This window comes from Felis catus, chromosome D2 (assembly GCF_018350175.1).
Source record: "Felis catus isolate Fca126 chromosome D2, F.catus_Fca126_mat1.0, whole genome shotgun sequence".
Taxonomy (NCBI): Eukaryota; Metazoa; Chordata; class Mammalia; order Carnivora; family Felidae; genus Felis; species Felis catus.
In genome coordinates, this window is record NC_058378.1 from 13,084,118 (window position 1) to 13,103,436 (window position 19,319).

General features: G+C 41.8%; 1 protein-coding gene across 11 annotated transcripts in view; it reads left to right on the plus strand.

Annotated features, from left to right (window-relative positions):
• LYST (lysosomal trafficking regulator) overlaps positions 1 to 19,319 on the plus strand; it is a 200,313-nt gene that overhangs the window by 154,705 nt on the left and 26,289 nt on the right. For all 11 annotated transcript variants that reach the window (XM_045039833.1, XM_045039839.1, XM_045039831.1 and 8 more), the window contains 6 exon segments: positions 2,721 to 2,787; positions 4,458 to 4,614; positions 7,891 to 8,031; positions 11,111 to 11,328; positions 16,040 to 16,270; positions 18,200 to 18,389. In XM_045039833.1, coding sequence (XP_044895768.1) covers positions 2,721 to 2,787; positions 4,458 to 4,614; positions 7,891 to 8,031; positions 11,111 to 11,328; positions 16,040 to 16,270; positions 18,200 to 18,389 — 1,004 coding nt within the window.

Sequence of the window (19,319 nt, forward strand, 5' to 3'; positions counted from 1 at the left end):
TGTATGTAATTTAAAGAGAAATTGACTCCAAATTATACTTGGTATATTAGAGTATTTTAATCATAACTATTGAAAAGTAGGCCTACTTCAGATAGTTTTCCAGAAATAAGATTCAGTTTTATGTCTTTGTCAGTTTAAGCAACTGCGAGTGGCCTGTTACTTATCTTCCAGACATTTTTGTACATTCCTGACGGACACGTAGACATTTTATACACTGCTGGTATAAATAGATTCAATCTTTCTGGAAGGCAGTTTGAGTGTGTAGCAAAGAACTCTTCAAGTGTGCATACTCTGTTTTATCAATTTAACTTCTGGGGCTTTTTTCTTAGGAATACTTAAGAACGTGTACTTTACCAGAAAGGTTCCCACTGGGAGTAAGTTTCACGAGGGCAAGAACTCTGTGCAGTTTGTTGCTGGTGATGCCTGGCCCTGCATGCATTTATCCATGTGGATAGTCCTTACATCATTTTTTTTAAGTAGCCAGAATTTAGAAACAACTTAAATGCCCCACACTAGGTTTGAGTAAACTGTTTCATGTTGCTGCCATTAAAAATGGTATTTTAGAAATATATGATACAGGTGGGGAAAAGTGTTATTTTTATTCTAAATATGAGTATACATGTGCAGATAACCCAGAAAACTCCTGGAAAGGTATATACCAAAATGCTTTACCTGTGAGTAGTAGTTTTATAGCCGATTTTGGGGTTACTCTGCTCATCAGTAATTTCTCATTTTTCAGCCACAACAATAAGTGTTACATGTGTTCAAAAAAACCTATTTACACTACTTAGAAAAAAACTGCATGCCTGGATCTTAAACATGATTTCTCCTATTTTGCGATGTGAGTCTGCATCAATTCTATAAAACTGTTTTAACAATTTTTTTTAGGATGAGAAAGTTCTCAAAAATAAAGTTAGTGTTTAGTATCACAAATTTCAATATCCCTGGGAAATAATTACCCCCCCCCCCACTAGATATATTAAGCTAAGCAGACCTGGTTTGACTTACTGAAACTTGGGCACATCCTGATGTTGATCTCGTTAGGGAGCCAGATGTTGAAACTCCAGGTGGCTGCACCCGCTGCCAGACCAGATGGCTCCTTGGCCAGCGAGGCCACTCTTCGTTGGATGTTTTCCTCTTGCTCTTTCAAATGCCGCCCAGGGATGCTACTTGACTGTGTGGCTTGTTAGAGTGAGGATTCATCGTAGAGTTCTCTCGCCTCCCTGATGCTGCGTGAACACCAGCACAGACACACCTACACGCGTGCAGACATGCTCTACGCTGTGAAACTTCGTGTCGGCCCCTAGCTATGAATTAGATAGCAAAACACTTACTTCACTACTCACACTCCAAATCTCCACTCGATCATTTTACACATGTGTCATTTTGGGGTGCCTGACTGGCTCAGTAGAGCATGTGACTCTTAATCTTGGGGTCATGAGTTCAAGCCCCACATTGGGCATGGAGCCTACTTAAAATAAAATTTAAAAAAATTTTTTAAGTGTCATTTCTTCAATTTTCAGTAACTAGTCTAATAATCATAAAACATCTCCTCATGATCATATTTCCCGTCCAAACTGCCCTTTTGTCTTCACTGCCTAATAGGTGTAGGTCTGGAAAACGGGCACAGGAACTTCAGGGCTTGGCAGGAATCTGCTGCTCTGGGCAGCATCAGCTGTGATTCGGAAGGAAGTAGAGGAAGTGGGGAGAGGAGGAGGGACAGCCCTTCTTGTCTTGTCTAGATTATTCATAAGTCAAGAATTCCTGGGGCGCCTGGGTGGCTCAGTCGGTTGAGCGTCCAACTTCGGCTCAGATCATGATCTCACAGCTCCTGAGTTCAAGCCCCGTGATGGGCTCTGTGCTGACAGCTCAGAGCCTGGAGCCTGCTTCGGATTCTGTGTCTCCCTCTCTCTCTGCCCCTAACCCACTTGCATTCTGTCTCTGTCTCTCTCTCAAAAATAAATAAATATTAAAAGAAAAATTTAAGGGGCGCCTGGGTGGCGCAGTCGGTTAAGCGTCTGACTTCAGCCAGGTCACGATCTCGCAGTCCGTGAGTTCGAGCCCCGCGTCAGGCTCTGGGCTGATGGCTCAGAGCCTGGAGCCTGTTTCCGACTCTGTGTCTCCCTCTCTCTCTGCCCCTCCCCCGTTCATGCTCTGTCTCTCTCTGTCCCAAAATAAATAAAAATGTTGAAAAAAAAAATTAAAAAAAAAATAAAAAAATTAAAAAAAAAAGAGAAAAATTTAAGAATTCCTAATATTGGTATGGATCTGTTTAGAAAAATTCTACCTCTTTTTTTTTTTTTAACTTTTTTTTTTTATTTATTTTTGGGACAGAGACAGACAGAGCATGAATGGGGGAGGGGCAGAGAGAGAGGGAGACACAGAGTCGGAAACAGGCTCCAGGCTCCGAGCCATCAGCCCAGAGCCTGACGCGGGGCTCGAACCCACGGACCGCGAGATCGTGACCTGGCTGAAGTCGGACGCTTAACCGACTGCGCCACCCAGGCGCCCCCTCTACCTCTTAAATCATGATTAAATCAACTGACTAAATCATGATTTTCAAAGATGGCTGTTAGTTGCAAAGCAATATGTGTGAGCACTAAATTAAGAGCCCAGTATTTGCTGGTCACTGATTTACTTACGGGATATGGATGTGTAGGCAGCTCAGTCTTGCCAGTATCAAAACATTTCATGTTTTTCTATCGTCTCTTCATTTGTAGAAATCTCTCTAAGCCTATAGCTGTGCAATATAAAGAAAAAGAAGATCGTTATGTGGACACATACAAGGTAGGTTTAGTTTTTTTTTTCCTCATATTTTGGTAAATGAAAACTCAACTTTTATTCTATAGACTGGTGTTTTACCTAATTTTAAATTTATAGTATTGATTTTTCTGTTTTCCCTTTCTTAAAGTGCTTTGATTGGCAGACAACTGGAAATCATTATATGATTTTAAACGTTAAATACATTCCTTTTAAAAGAAAATCAGAGAGGGGCGCCCGGATGGCTCAGTAGGTTAAGCGTCCGACTTCAGCTCAGGTCATGATCTCACAGTTCGTGGGTTCAAGCCCCGCATCGGGCTCTGTGCTGACAGCTTAGAGCCTGGAGCCTGCTTCTGATTCTGTGTCTCCCTTGCTCTCTGCCCCTCCCCCACTCACGCACGTGTGCTCTCTCTCTCAAAAATAAACATTTTAAAAAAATTTTAATCACAGAGATTTTCAGGTGCCTACTATTTGTATTCCCTAGTTTTATTTATATAATAGTATCAGTGTATTTATAATGTACCATAATTCCTTATTATTCACATTCAGCAAATCATGCATTGGTTTATTAGCAGAAATTTACCAGACTTTAAAGGTTTAAAAGTATAAATTATCAGGGCACCTGGGTAGCTCAGTCAGCTAAATGTCTGACTCTTGATTGCAGCTCAGGTCCTGATCTCACTGTTCATGGGATCGAGCCCTGCATCAGGCTCTGTGCTGGCAGCATGGAGCCCGCTTGGGATTCTCTCTCTCCCTCTCTGCCCCTCCCCTGCTCGTGCTCTCTCTCAAAATAAATGTAAAAATTTTTCAAAGAGTATAAATTATCTAGTTCTGTAAAATTAACATTAATGGAATTCTGCTGGAAACCCTTTTAAAAACCTATTAGCCAACAGGCTGCTGTCTTAAGCAGCATCAAGGTAGGAGGAGCTGGACCAGTTTTCTAATATTCACATTGTTTTATGTCACATTTCCAGAAAGATCTCTCCAGGCATCTTATAACTGCCACTCCTTGATTCTCCAGCCGTTGAAAAGGGGGCGGTGCTATGGAATCCAGGAGAAGTGACTCCAAATTTCACTATCGCCTGACTTGTTATCAGAGCCAGACAGAAGCTATGGGAGATGAGAATAGTGACAGATATTAAATATTTGGTTGAGCTTCCTACTTCATGATGGGAAGATAGGAGTAGTGAAAAATCACTGTATTCTTTATTATCTCAGTGTAACTACATTGCAGGACAGCCATAAAATGTTAAACATCAGTGCCTACGAATTTCAATAATGTGATACGGCTTTTCCATTGCCGTTGCTTTTCCACTGCTGGAGAATTTCTCTAAAGAACATAGCATTATGGCTTGAAATTCATCCATTAAAATGCAGAGTTTCTAGTGACAGTAGTTGGTCTCATTTATTGACAGCTTGGTCAACTGAGACATTAGTTGGGAGGCAGGGTGCAGAACAGGTGAGTTTCCTGTGACAGAATGAGAGTGAAGGTGCGACTGAGATCTGCTTCTCGAGTGGCCAGGCCTCTCAGCAGGGCACCGAGGGGGACACGGTCCGAACACAGGTGGGAGGGCAGCCATGGAGAATGGTGTCAAAGGGGTGCTAGCAGAGGATGGAAAAGAAAACCAGTGAGGCTTTTCCGGCGTTTCCTGGAGCGCTTTGCCACCAACGCTCTCTTGGTTCCCCGTTTCCTTCAGTACCTGGAGGAGGAGTACCGCAAAGGAGCCAGGGAGGACGACCCCATGCCTCCCGTGCAGCCCTACCACTACGGCTCCCACTACTCCAATAGTGGCACGGTGCTCCACTTCCTGGTCAGGATGCCTCCGTTCACGAAAATGTTTTTAGCCTACCAAGGTAAGGATTTTTGTAACGCATTTTTTTACTTTACATTCACGGTAGTTAACATACAGTGTGGTATTGGTTTCAGGAGTAGAATTTAGTGATTCATCACTTACATGTAGCACTTGGCGCTCATCCCAACAAGTGCCCTCCTTAGTGCCCATCACCCATCTAGCCCATCCCCCACCCACCCTCCCCATCCTCTCTGTTTCTGTCTTATTTTTAAGGTAAGGATCATCTTATAACTACCTAAAATATCTTGTTGGGTCATTAGGAAAAAAAAAAAACTGACATACTTGCTGAGAATGTATTGAGACTAATAAAACCACAGGAAAAAGAATTCTATTTATTCCTTCAGTAAAATTCTCTTCCAAAAATTTGTAGTAGGCCAAATTCTCTTGCTAATGTGTCAAATTTTAGCTGAAAATTAGACATGTCCAAGCTTATAAAAATGCCATTCATTTTCTAAAAATTAGGATATGATTCATATACCATAAAATCTACCCTGTCCAAGGGTATGAAATTCACTTTTTAAAGATGTTCAATTTAATAGTTATTTCAGGTCACATAAGTTATCACATTGGGGGAATATGTTACTGTAGTTTCTTGCAAGTAACCAGTTAAGAGGAGAGCCACACCGCCACCTTCACCTTAGTAACTTTCTAGTTAATAATCTACCTCGGTGTTTTAAGTGGCAGCCTGCAGGCCGGAAGATCACTTAGAGACGCATTTACTGACTTGTGTGCAAATAGGGACATACTCTCCTCTCGGTTTCTAATGGGAACTATGGTATGAGCTCTGTAGTTCCTCATGGCACCCACAATCCTTTGTGGAATCGTCATCTGCTCACTTACTCAACCCTTCTTGAACTTCTTTAGATATTTTTATTCATATGCAACCTCTTGGAGGAATGCATTTTTGTATTGTCTCTACCTGGCCTATAGAAGGGGCTTTCCTATGTTTCTCCCTGTGTAAGGACACAGAACAAATGTTCCACACGACAGCTGTTCAAATATTTGAAGATTATTACCCCGTCCCCTCTCTCCCTTTCAGTCCTGTTTATCTCGAGGCTAATTACCCTTAGTTAATTTGACATCAGGCTGAGAGCCTCCTGTATGCAGGGTCTTATCCCAGCTGCTGCAAGGAATACAAAAAATAAATAAGACTTGCTTACTTTCTGTACTTACGGAAGAGTTTTAAAAACTAATGTGTAAACCATCTTTTTTGCTCTAGTTTCCAAACCTGTTACTATTCTGATAATCCTTCTGGACATGTTCTGATTTGTGAATCCCATTATTAAAACGCGGCAGTCAGAACAAAAAAGAATGTTTCTGATGTAGTTTGGGACCACTGAGGTGTGTAATAGAACTATTACTTCCCTCCATTTTTTTTCATGTAGCCCAAGAATCTATTAATGTAAACACCCAATCAACTAAAATTTCTTGATTCTTAAAGATACACTGCTATTATCTAAGTTTTCCTCATTGTATTTAAGGATGATTGGGGAAAGGACAGGCTACTGCAGTCCCAATAAATTTCATCTCTTTAGCTTCAAATGATTTATGTTGGCATTTGAATTTATTTCTAGACTCTTGGTTTAGTCCAGGGTTTTTCACCGTGGTACTGTAGTCATTCTGAGCTGCATAATTCTTTGTTGTGAGGGCTGCCCTGTGTTACAGGATATTTTGTACCGTTCCTGGCCTCTACACCCTTGATGCCAGTGGCACTCTCCCAGCCAGTTGTGAGAACCAAAAATGTCTCTAGACATTGCTAAAAGTCCCCTGGGGACAGAAGTGCTAGGATAAGAACCACTAGGTTAGTACGTGCACATTCTAGATTATAGGGATTTGTAGTGTTGCTTTAAGTTAAGAAACAGCAGAGAAAGTGAACATCTGAACAGAACCCTCAGTGTGCTCCTCTTGTCCCACGGTTCCGTCTAGATGCTGTGTCTCATCTGGATCCTGTGACTCCACCGCAGCCTTACGGGATTGCCTTTAATTTTTCTAGATTCCATTTAGATTGCTTCTTTTTTCTCCTAAGCCAACTGACAACAGAATAGATGAGAAAGTAATAAGAGTAGTAGGAAATGTTGCAGGGCAGGGCAGCTCAGACTTGGGGAAGAAATTCCACATATCTTCTTAAAATTGTGCCTGCTTGATGCTGAGATCAGTCTGTGACCTTCTCTGCATGAAAAGATCTGTTCAGAATTTCAGCAACTTCAAGGACATTTTAGATGGTACAACATGGTTCCTAAGAAGCACTACACAGCCGGTGTTTTCAGGGGCTGGCCTTTGGCTGTCATTTAATGTTCTAGGCCTGCCCTGTGGCTACAAAGTCTGACAACTGTTGACAGAAAAGAGGCAAAATCAAACTCAGTTCTTGACTGTTAGTAGTCTGAACCAGGAAAGCTTAACAAAGGAGTGACTGTGCTTAGGTTCATTTGGATTTATAGGAAACTGTACTTCATTCTTTAGCTTAGAGCTGGAACATTACTAAAAAGCAATGCCGCCCTCCAAAAAAAAAAAAAGAAGAAAAGTAATACAGTAGTCCAGGGGCACCCGGGTGGCTCAGTCAGTTGAGTGTCCGACTTCAGCTCATGTCATGATCTCACAGTAGTTGAGTTCGAGCCCCGTGTCAGGTTCTGTGCTGACAGCTCAGGAGCCTGGAGCCTGCCTCAGATTCTGTGTCTCCCCCTCTCTGCCTCTCCCCTACTCCCATTCTGTCTGTCTGTCTGTCTGTCTGTCTCTCTCTCTCTCTCTCTGTCTCAAAAATAATTAAACATTAAAAAAATAATAATAAATAAATTTTTAAAAATTAAAAAAAAAGAAGTAGTCCTCATGATTAAAGGTAGAGGAATAATTTTGCTTTCTGATGGGGAAAAAACTATTTTACCTACTTGAACTTTAATTTTCCTTGTTTATTCATTCATTCAATAATTAAATCATTTTCAGGCACCTAGTATGCGCTAGTTGTGGGTGATACCCCAGGCCCCTGCTGTTATGGGACTTTAATTCTGCTTGGGTAGACAGATAATAATCAGTTAAACAAATAAGTGATATAAATTCATCCAGTTATATGTACTAAGAAAACATAATACAGATTTAAAATAATATGGTCTCATGTATAGAAATATTTACTTTCAAGAACATGAATAACCTCTTTTAAACTGTGGAAAAACAAAACGACCATCACTTTCATCTTTTTGAAGTAGCAGAAGTAAATTAATTGTAACAAGCTTCAAATGGAAAAAGGTCTTTGTGTCTTAACTGCATCACTTGTATTTCTTTGCAGATCAAAGTTTTGACATTCCAGACAGAACTTTTCATTCGACAAATACAACTTGGCGCCTCTCATCTTTTGAGTCCATGACTGATGTCAAAGAACTTATCCCAGAGTTTTTTTATCTTCCAGAATTCTTAGTCAACCGTGAAGGTATGTAAATCATTTCTAATTTATATTTCTGTGCCTATTTTATAATTTTCTAAAAATAAAAATTGCTTTTTAAAGTCCTACAATTTGAATCCCCAAATAAGAGAAAGACTTTTATTTATCAAGTATATGATTTTATTTCCAAGTGAGCTCAAAAATTTTAAGTATTTTAAAGGACTAAATATGTGTGGAAAATGGGTAACTTTTAACTGTTAAGGGTATTTGTAAACGTGTATTTTTATTTTGTTATAGAAATTGCTTTATTCTTTTTTCGGACTGCAAAGGTCCGAAATATGCTCATTATTTTTTAAAGTTATGAGTTTATTGGGGCATCTGGGTGGTTCAGTTGGTTGAGCATCCAACCTCGGCTCAGGCCATGATTTCACCGTCCGAGAGTTCGAGCTCCACATCGGTCTCTGTGCCGACAGCTCAGAGCCTGGAGCCTGCTTGAGACTCTGTGTCTCCCTCTCTCTCTGCCTCCTCCCTGCTCGTGCTCTGTCTCTCTCTCGCTCTCTCAAAAATAAAAACATAAAAAAATGTTTTTTTAAAGTTATGAATTTATTGAAAGCACAGTGTAAGTTGCCTAAAATCTCAACCATTTTATGAGGAGTGACCAAGTTAGAAATAAAACACCCTAACCAAAATCATCTAATACCAAAAAGGGATAGTAGAGGATAAAATCAAATTTTCTGTGATGCCAGGGACCCAACAATCTTGCCCAACCATACCTGTTTTTTAATAGAAGATCAGGTAACCATTTAAGAGATGTTGGTGGGTCATTTTCGTGCATTACTTAATTCCATATTTTTGTGTGACCCTTAGGAATATATGAAATTGATGGTCATAGCTTTAGAGAAGTTCATGTTAGGAAAATTACTTGGGAATTTTATTCTATACTAACTAGCCTCTCTGGAGCTGTTTGGAGAATCATTAATAAACCCACGCTGCTAGTTATCTGGAGCACGTTTCATAATGTTGCCCAGATGAGAAGCCTCCAAGAATGGTCAGCACCTGCAGCTTGGGACTCCCTTAAATCCGTGCTTGTTTCCTCTGTCTGTGTATGTGTCAGTTATCTATGGCCCCATAACAAATAACCCCAACACCTAGTGCCTCAAAACAACAATAATTTTATCATCATTACAGGTTTTGGAGGTCAGAAATTCAGGAACAGCTCAGCCCAGTGCTTTTAGTGGTTTTGGCTGGGTGTCTGCCTTCAGATTAACTGGAGCTGGACCAGCCAGGGGATCAGAACAGCTGGGGGCTGGAGGACATCTCTCTTTATGTAATCCCCATGCCTTTCCATGTGGTCTCTCCACGTGGACTAGTTTGGGCTTCCTCACAGCATGGTGGGCTTGGACATTCTACCTGGCAACTCAGGGTTCCAAAGGCGAGTGTCCCAAGAGAGACGAGCGGGAGCTTCACGGCCTCTTCCAACCTCGAATTGGTGGTCACGTAGTGGCGCTCCTACTGCAGTCACAAGTGCCCGCCCACATTCGGAGGGAAGGGGCTCAGACTGTGCCACTTGATGGGGGAGTAGCGAGATCCGGGAAAAGCATGCAACACAGCAAGTGCTGGTATAGCTATTTTTGGAAAATATAATTTGCTGTAATGTACGTCATGTCATTTCCTATCAGCACTCCCATCAGCCTTTCATCGTACTTTCAGTCATCCGCTCCGTGTGATGTGTCCCCAGAGCATTTGACAGTTGGGAATGATTTGGGTTTATGCAGACCCCCTGCTGCTCAGCCCCTCCCCAGCTCAGCCCTCGGGTGCCTCTTTCACTGCTGTGAAATCGGTAAATCCCTGCTGCTTCTCCCGAAGCTGCTCACACAGATTCTGCAGTTTCTTGGCCAGTTGTCTTAAATCACTGCAGCTGTCTATAGGATGAGCTGAGCTTTTGGAGAGGGCTCCCACCCGCACTCCATGTCAATTTATATAAGCCCTTGGTTTATATTGCACACCAGATCATTTCAAAATACTTCCAAACTTAGCGACTATCCTTCTATCTGGTTTCACAAGATCTAGAAGGAGGCAGACAGCAGCTTAATTTTATATGGAGCATAATCAGCTTTGAAGAGATCCTTTTCCATTTTTATTCTGTTATGGTGTCCACATTTTCCGTCCATAAAATGTAGCACAGGGGCGCCTGGGTGGCGCAGTCGGTTAAGCGTCCGACTTCAGCCAGGTCACGATCTCGCGGTCCGTGAGTTTGAGCCCCGCGTCAGGCTCTGGGCTGACGGCTCAGAGCCTGGAGCCTGTTTCCAATTCTGTGTCTCCCTCTCTCTCTGCCCCTCCCCCGTTCATGCTCTGTCTCTCTCTGTCCCAAAAATAAATAAAAACGTTGGAAAAAAAATTAAAAAAAAAATGTAGCACAAAAACATTTTTTTAACATTTCTTTCAGGACAGTTTTTTAAAATAAAGACTTCTAAGATTTTTGTTTACCCTTCCAAACAATTAGAAAACAGCTTATCTACATCATAGAAGAACGCTCTTATCCAGTGTGTAGGCATAATTTTGGTGTCCATAGGAATGCTTAGTAGAAATCATATCTGGACAGACCTCTAGTCTTACCATAAAGTTAATAGACAGTTCATTTAGGAATGTGCATACTTTGTATGAGTTGCATTTTTTTTAAATGACAGAATGCTAATATTTACTAAATAAAGTCTTAAATTTACTATGATGTTAACATCAATACTTAAGAAGTGCTTATACAAAGCCTCAATTTGATTTTAATCAAGTTTATAATTGAATAGATATTTAAGCACGTAATACATTAGAAGTTTTGATAAGTGGAATATTGAAATTAGTGGGCAGTGATTTTCTGCTGTTTTTTTCAATATGATATAAAGTGGTAGAAGGATAAAGTTGGAAATCTGAAATTTAATTAGGATAGCATTCACCCACGTGGCTCTATCAGTAGGTAAGTAAGTAAATGAACAATGATGTTACTATTCTCTTTGCCTCTGCTTATCCTGGTGATAGGACGTAATGTCTGTTTCTGGAAACTCTTAAGACCCTGCTCAGGACAAACGAAGCATGCTTTAGGGAGATAAGCATTAATATTAATCTTCTCTTCTAGGTTTTGATTTTGGTGTGCGTCAGAACGGTGAACGGGTTAATCACGTCAACCTCCCTCCTTGGGCACGTAACGATCCCCGTCTTTTTATCCTCATTCATCGACAGGCTCTAGAGTCTGACTACGTGTCCCAGAACATCTGTCAATGGATTGACTTGGTATTCGGGTATAAGCAAAAAGGGAAGGCTTCCGTTCAAGCCATCAATGTTTTTCATCCTGCTGTAAGTGGCTTTTTTAAAAATATGCATTTATGTAAGGCAGAACCTGAATGAAGGGTTAGCTTTTAGGCTGTTTCTTTAAAGTCAAAGAGAATTAGCAATAGCACTACACTTTTGAGGTTTTATATTTCGCCTCTTTAAAAATAACTAAGAAAAAAAAAAAGACACTATCTATCTATTGCGGGTTCCTCAGGACCGACCATCCCCAGGTTAAATGAGGACTTAAAGACTCAGCGTATGGTCATACTAACAATTATTACAGTGATAGATACAAAACAAAATCAGCAAAAGGAAAAGATGTATAGGGCAAAGCTGGAGAAGACCAGGCACAGGTTCCCAAGAGTCTTCTCCCAGAAGATCACGAAGAACACACTGACCTCCTCCAGCAACACGTGTGCTGTTGTCTGCCGGGGAAGCTCATTAGCGACTCAGAGCCCAGTGTTTATATTGAGGGCTGGTCATGTAAGTACTCTCTCTCACACGTACTGAAATCCCAGACTCCCAGAAGGAAGGCAGGTGTTCAGTATAAGCACATCGTTTGTGCAAACAGTTGAGGCACAGTGAGCCCCTCCTATGAGTTAGGAAACGGCAGGAACTCTCCTGAAACCTGTGTTCCCTTTTAGCAGCCAAGGGCCAGCCTTACAGGGGGTCTTTGCAAGGAGAGCAGCTCAGGCCTGCCACGTTAACTCTTTCCTGCACACTATCCTACATGTGCATTCTCTTTTGAAATGGCATCATTTTTCCTTAATACAGAAACAATATTTGTGCCTCGTTAGAAAAATGTGTAAAATACAGACTGCAAAAGGAAGATGTTTAAAAATCAACTTTGATAGCGCTATCCAGAGATAAATATCAAAACCACCTTCCAGACTTTTTTTATACATATATATCATTCCATTTATATTATACCACTGTTCCATAGGATGGCCATATAACAATAATTTATTTAACCATCCCCTATTGTTAGATATTTAATTAGTATCTATTTTGCTATTAGAAATAATAATCCTGAGAGGCCCCTGGGTGGCTCAGTCAGTTAAGCGTCCAACTTCAGCTCAGGTCGTGATCTCACAGTTAGTGAATTCGAGCCCCACGTCAGGCTCTGTGCTGACAGCTGAGAGCCTAGAGCCTGCTTCAGATTCTGTCTGTCTGTCTGTCTGTCTCCCTCTCTCTCTCTCTCTCATAAACATTAAAAATAATAATAATAAAAAGAATGACCATGCTTAGATAGGCACTTATAACAGGTATTTAATCCCTTGTGGTGGCAGTGGTGGTGAGTGTTGAAGATTATTTAGTTTCTGAAGAATCTTCGAAATTTTATTTTGGCATTTATAGAAACGTTATGTCTAGATATGTAATGAAGTTGGCTATGCATGATGAAATGCTAAAAGCTACACTGTACACGTGGGTCTGCACAAAACATGACAGGTCTGTACCCAACTACTGACCGCTAAGAAGGACATGCATGTTGCTCCCCATCTGACTCTCGGAGACAACAGCAGGAAGGAGAAAAGTGTAGCATTCTTTACAGTAAAGAGCCTGGAATTTTCACCACACTTGAACTACCTGCCAACATCGTACTTAACTTCACTTTTGCCTTTTCCTCAATATCACTTTAACGAATGATTTTTTTCCATAATTTAACATTATACACAGTCTTTTTTTCCCCAACACTGAGGAAGAAAGAATCAGGACTGTGACAAATCCTGAATTTTTACCCCACTTCCAGTCTGATTATTGCCCGAACCCCCCTTTCTCTCCACTTCATGTCCTAAAAAGGGTGACAGCATGGAGGACACCACCCTCTCTACCATGTTTTAGTCAAAATGGGATACTTTGGCGTTGTTTCTCGTCCGGTCTTCTGCCCCCTGCAGAGGAGAGCGAGCGGTGCTCTGGCCTCCACTGACAGCCTCACCAAGATGGCCCAGGGAGGCCGAAGGGACATGGAGGCTCATCACAGCCTTCTCTCCGCCAACTTCTAGTCAGTTTCAGTGTGTGTGAAAACCTCCAAAGCAAACACAGGGACAGGAAATCAGGATTAAATTGATCCTCTCCGAGGATGCATAAGGCATAGATGTGTTGCTCTTGAACTTACAGGACGGAAATCAAAAAGACTTTGCTTGGGTTTCAATGATACTAGTGTTCAAAGTCCTGATTCTTCAATCCAGGAAAACAGGAGGCATATAGACCTCAAAAATCCAGGCTCCTTACTAAGAGAAAATATGCCTCAATAGCTGAGATCCATAGACATCTCCAAAATGGCATATGTGAGTAAAGGGAATGAATAATTCTTTCTCCACCCTTCAAGGTGCTTCCTGCTGGAGTAGGAACTAAATATACATGAGACAGCTTAACAGGAAAAAAAAAAAAATCCAAAGTTTACTTATGTGCACAGAGACGCTCAAAAATGAAATTAAGACCCAGGCAGGCAGTTTTTACACTTTTCAGACAAAGGGACAATAAATCTGTGAGGGACTGACAAAACGAAGAAAACCTAACTTTGGGAGCTTCAGTTAGTAAGGATTTCTAAACAGAATTTGGGCTGGGGTAGTAGGTTAGTAAAAAGTAACAAGAGTTGTTTATGCAACCTTCTCCACTCTAAATTTCCCATCTCTGGTGATAAGGATGTCTCTTTACTCCCTGCTACTGGAGGAAGCTCTCAGGGGGACAGAGGAGGGTCTGGGTCTCCTTGCACAGCCGGTCTCTCAAGTAACTTTTATTTAAAATAATCAGTATGCCAAAGCAGCCCATCTTGGGGCAGCCTGCCCTTGGCCCCTACATGAGTTAGCAACAGAAAACCATCCTGTGAAACCATCCATTGTGTCTTAGGAGAAGAGGAATCAAGACCTTTCTTTGAGCATATTAATGTCGAAGAACAAAAGAGTATTGGATATCACATAATTTCAGGCTGATACAAATGGCTTTGAACTTCTAGTCCTCATTTCTACAAATTGAGAAAATTGGGGCAGGGCGGGGTCCTCCGCTTTTATTCTGCCCCTGTGTTGCCATAAGCTGAAAGTTACGTTGTCTCCCTGAAGTGATTTTGGCTGACCTCTTGACTCTAGTTTTCTGACCAATATCTGACAGGTGGTTACAGAAAAAATACGTCCACTTGCTAATCTGCCTATAGAAGCTGTTATTTTGGATCAGCTTAATTGAACATCCTGGTTATATTTTCATGAGTCCTCACTGAGAGACAAGTCCAAAGAAAAACCTCATTTAGTTTTCTTTTTTTTTTTAATTGGGGCATAACTGACATGTAACATTATCTTAGTTTCTGATGTACAACATAATGATTCGATATTTATATATATTGTGGAATGAGCACCACAGTCTCATGAACAACCATCGCCACGCATAGTTACAGAATTTTTTTTCTTGTGATGAAGACTTTTAAGATTTACTCTCTTAGTAGCTTTCAGATATGCAACACAGCATTATTGACTATAGTCACCGTGCCGTGCATGACATCCCCAGGACTTATTTATTTCATAATTAGAAGTCTGTGTCTTTTGACCACCTTAACTCATTTCACCCCCACCTCCTCCCCTTCACCTCTGACAACCACCGATCAGTTCTGTGTATCTATGAGCTCAGTTTTTTTGTTTTTTGCTTGTTCATTTGCTTGTTTAGATTTCACATATAATCGGTATCCTATGTATTTGGCTTTCTCTGGCTTATTTCACTTAGCATAATGCCCTCAAGGTCTATCCATGTTGTCACAAGATTTCATTCTTTTGTATGGCTGAATAATATTCCTGTGTGTGTGTGTGTGTGTGTGTGTGTGTGTGTGTGTGTATCACATTTTCTTCATCCACTTATCCATCAATGGACACAGCTTGTTTCCATGGCTTGGCTGTTATAAATAATGCCGCAGTGAACATGGGGGTGCAGCTAGCTCTTCAAATTAGTGTTTTTGTTTTCTTCGGGTAAATACCCAGAAGTGGAATTTCTAGATCACATGGTACTTCTATTTTTAATTTTTTGAGGAACCTCCATACTGTTTTCCATAATAGCTACACCAATTTACATTCCCATCAGCAATACACAAGGGTCCCTTTTCTGCACATCCTCACCCACACTTGTTTTCTATCTGTTTCATACTAGCGACAGGTGTGAGGTGATATATCATTGTGGTTTTGATTTGCATTTTCCTGACGATGAGTGACGTTGAGCACCTTTTCATGTGTCTGTTGGCCATCTGGATGTCTTCTTTGGAAAAATATCTATTCAGATTTTCTGCCCATTTTTAAATCAGGTTGTTCTTCGTTTTGTTTTTTGCTGTTTAGTTGTAGGAGTTCTTTGTATATTTTGGATATCAATCCCTTATTAGAGATATGATTTGCAAATATTTGCTCCTATTCAGTAGGCTGCCTTTTCATTTTGTTGATGATATCCTCTGCTGTGCATATAAATGAAGTCTTACATTCTTTGATCTTAAATTAAAAATCAATTTTATAAACATACACAGTTAGCACCCATCAATCCAGATACGTAATTTTCATTCACTCATTCAGGAACACTGATTACTTCTCTTCTTATCTCATCAAGACCATTAATAATTACTAACTGATCAAACACAATTAAAAGCCATTTCCATTGAAATAGTGAAGAGTAAGCTACTACCTAGAGAATAAAACAAGTTGTTTCCCCATTGGTGTCGTTGCCAATCTCACTCTGTATATACCACCTCTCGTTCCCTTTTACTCTTCAGACGTATTTCGGAATGGATGTGTCTGCAGTTGAAGACCCTGTTCAGAGGCGGGCCCTAGAAACCATGATAAAAACCTACGGCCAGACCCCTCGTCAGTTGTTCCAGTCGGCCCACGCGAGCAGACCCGGATCCAAGCTCAACATCGAAGGAGAGCTCCCTGCTGCCGTGGGGTTGTTAGTACAGTTTGCTTTCAGGGACACCCGAGAACAGGTCAAAGAAATTACCTACCCGGTATGTCATTTGAATTTTAATAGTATTTGGCAAAAACTGATCCGACTCCAGAGATATCAGGCCCTCTCCCCAACTCCACGGACACCCCAGTGAACCTCAGCCTGTGAGCCAGCCAGCCAGTGAGCACGGGTGCACACCATTAACAGCGCCGCTGTGTTTGGAGTGAATGCTGTGTCAGTGACATGAGAGAGTGCTTTGGGGAGCTCCGTTCAGACGGCCGGCTCCCAGAGGGCTATTCCCAGGGAAAGCCTCACAAGGCAGGGGCATCACAGGCACCCGCACACCAGAGGAGGGGAACCGTCCAGGACTGGAGAATAGTCTGAGCGTGGGCGTGGCAGGGTCTTGGTTACCGTCTTCCACCAAAAGTACCGACCAGAAGCGTGAACGTTTGGTTCACAATTAAAGCAGAACCTTACGTGTATCTTTGGCCCCACCAGACTGTGATGACGAAGTGTTGCCTCTTAAAGTGGAAAATAGGCATAATTTTTCCTCTGAAATACAGAAGTAGAGCAAACAAGCCTGAAGAGAAAAATGGATTCTAACCCTCAGCTAAATTCCTCATTATCACAGCAGCATAAGATGGGAGGCTGTGAACTGTCAAACGTTGTAAAGGTTTGCAGCAGAAAGCAAAGAGGCGAGGGAAGGAGGTTGTGAGGGTCCTGGATGTGACATAAAGCGGCGTGTCGCCAGCTACAATAAACCGTGACCCAGTGTAAGGATGGTCTTCACAGACCTTGTTTTGACAGTCACTTCTTAAAATAAGGTTACTTAAATCACTAACTGTAGAACACAAATAGAATGCATGGAAATTCTAGGGGCGCCTGGGCAGCTCAGTCGGTTAAGCATCCAACTTTGTCTCAGGTCATGATCTCATGGTTCATGAGTTCAGGCCCCACTTTGGGCTCTGTGCTGACAGCTAGAGCCTGGAACCTGCTTCACATTCTGTGTCTCCCTCTCTCTCTGCCCCTCCCTGGCTTGCACACACGTGTGCACATGCTCTCTCTCTCAAATATAAACAAACATTAAAAAAAAGAACACCTGGAAATTCTTTATACTCATAGCTCACATATATCACATGTGTGTGTTGAACACAAACAAAAGTGATACAACCAGTAAAATTCAAATTGAAAACATCAGTATGATTTTTGCCAAAACCAGATCACCAAAGTTGTGTTTCATAGTTGAAAGCTGTGTTTTTTGTTTCATGTTTATTTGTCAACGTAACCCTTAAGACTTTGAAGCCTCACAAATCACTGTAATTATCATTACCAGGGTCTGTGTCTTTCAGTGGAATCCATTATTTTACCACGTCAAAATAATTTAATAGTACATCCCTGAAAAGTAATAAATGCGATTTCATCTACTAATACTTAGTGTTAATCAGCTGTTTGCAGTTGGTACATAGATCTGAGCCGTATATCCGCTTGCAGCGGGAACGTGGCACCCACCCGCCTCGTTCCCACTGAGGACCCACGTGTCCACCATTCTCTTCAGCTGGGACGGCCTTTCCCCGGACAACAGCCCCACTCTGCTCTCCCAGTTCTTTGAGGTGTTGCTCAGATGTCCCCTCCTCAGTTCCCTCATTCCGTATCTATGACAGTAACCCCCTCGTTCCCTGCTCCCTTCCCTTTCTCCGTTGTTCTTCCTAGAGCTTCACTGCCTGCCATATTGTCTGTGCGTCTGTTTCTCATCTGCCCCTCGGCCCAGCTAGAACCCAGCTGCATGCGGACTGGGGCCCCATCTGTACTTTCATCCCTGCATGTAGCAACAAGGAACACAGATTTCCGTATGCTAAGCATAGAGCAGTAAAAAGTAGAATATAATTCTTGCCTACAAAGGGCTTATAATCAGGTTGCTTACTCTTTGTTTAGAATTTCAGTTAGAAGTCATTCTCTATTTACTACCTTTGACTTTTTCCTTTCTTCTTAGAGCCCTCTGTCGTGGATAAAAGGCTTGAAGTGGGGGGAGTATGTCGGCTCTCCAAGTGCTCCGGTACCTGTGGTCTGCTTCAGCCAGCCCCACGGAGAAAGATTTGGTTCTCTCCAGGCTCTGCCCACCAGAGCCATCTGTGGATTGTCCCAAAATTTCTGTCTGCTGATGACATACAGCAAAGAACAAGGTAAAAGAAAACATTCTCGGTCCCTCTCTCATGAGATTTGACTGTTTCCAGCTCATCTGTGCTACTATTTTATTTCTCAGTCTTGAGTCCATAGTGAAAATCTTTCAAATGTGTGGTTATTTAGTGCAAAGTAGGAATTAAACATACCACCTGGCGGCGGGGGGGGGGGGGGGGGGGAGGGATTAAATGCAGTGCCATTTGAAATAAGAGGAGGAGTCAAAGCCAAGAACAAGTATCTTGTGGTTATGCTCACAAGATGAAAGCATCCGTTATAGAAATATATCTTTTGAGGCCCTTGAATCCCAGAAGAGACTAGCAAATTAGTACCTCAGAAGGTATAGTCATGAGATTCAAACAAACAAACAAAACAAAACAAGGAAGTCATGATAGCCTTGAAAATAGGTCTTAAAAATAGGTATGCCTGGAAAGCAATTCTTGTCTCAGCCTCTGTGCCCTAATTCGCTAACAGCAACACATGGAAAAGGGCTGTAATTACGTCATGGTTAACATAATTAACCGTTTCTTTCACTATAAAAGAACTCTCCCTACTTACTAGGCACGAACTCTCCCTACTTACTAGGCACGGGCTTTGGGCACTAGAATGAATGCCTGGGGCGCTCATCTGTTCGGCACGGGCTTTGGGCACTAGAATGAATGCCTGGGGCGCTCATCTGTTCGTATCAGGCGTGTGTAGATTTACCTAAAAGCCAGCGTGTGGCCTAGATAGACGCCTGTTGACACAGTGTTTGTGTTTAACATTATTTTTGATACACCGTGCTCCTGGGGGTCTGTGCAGCTGGCTTCCAGCACGTGCAGCACTGCGTTACGACAGAGGTCACTTAAGGAAATTAAGTCTGTTGGCTGGGCCACAGTTCTTTTAGACTTACTCTTGTCTGTATCATGGAATCAGTGATTGCCTTTATGCTTGTT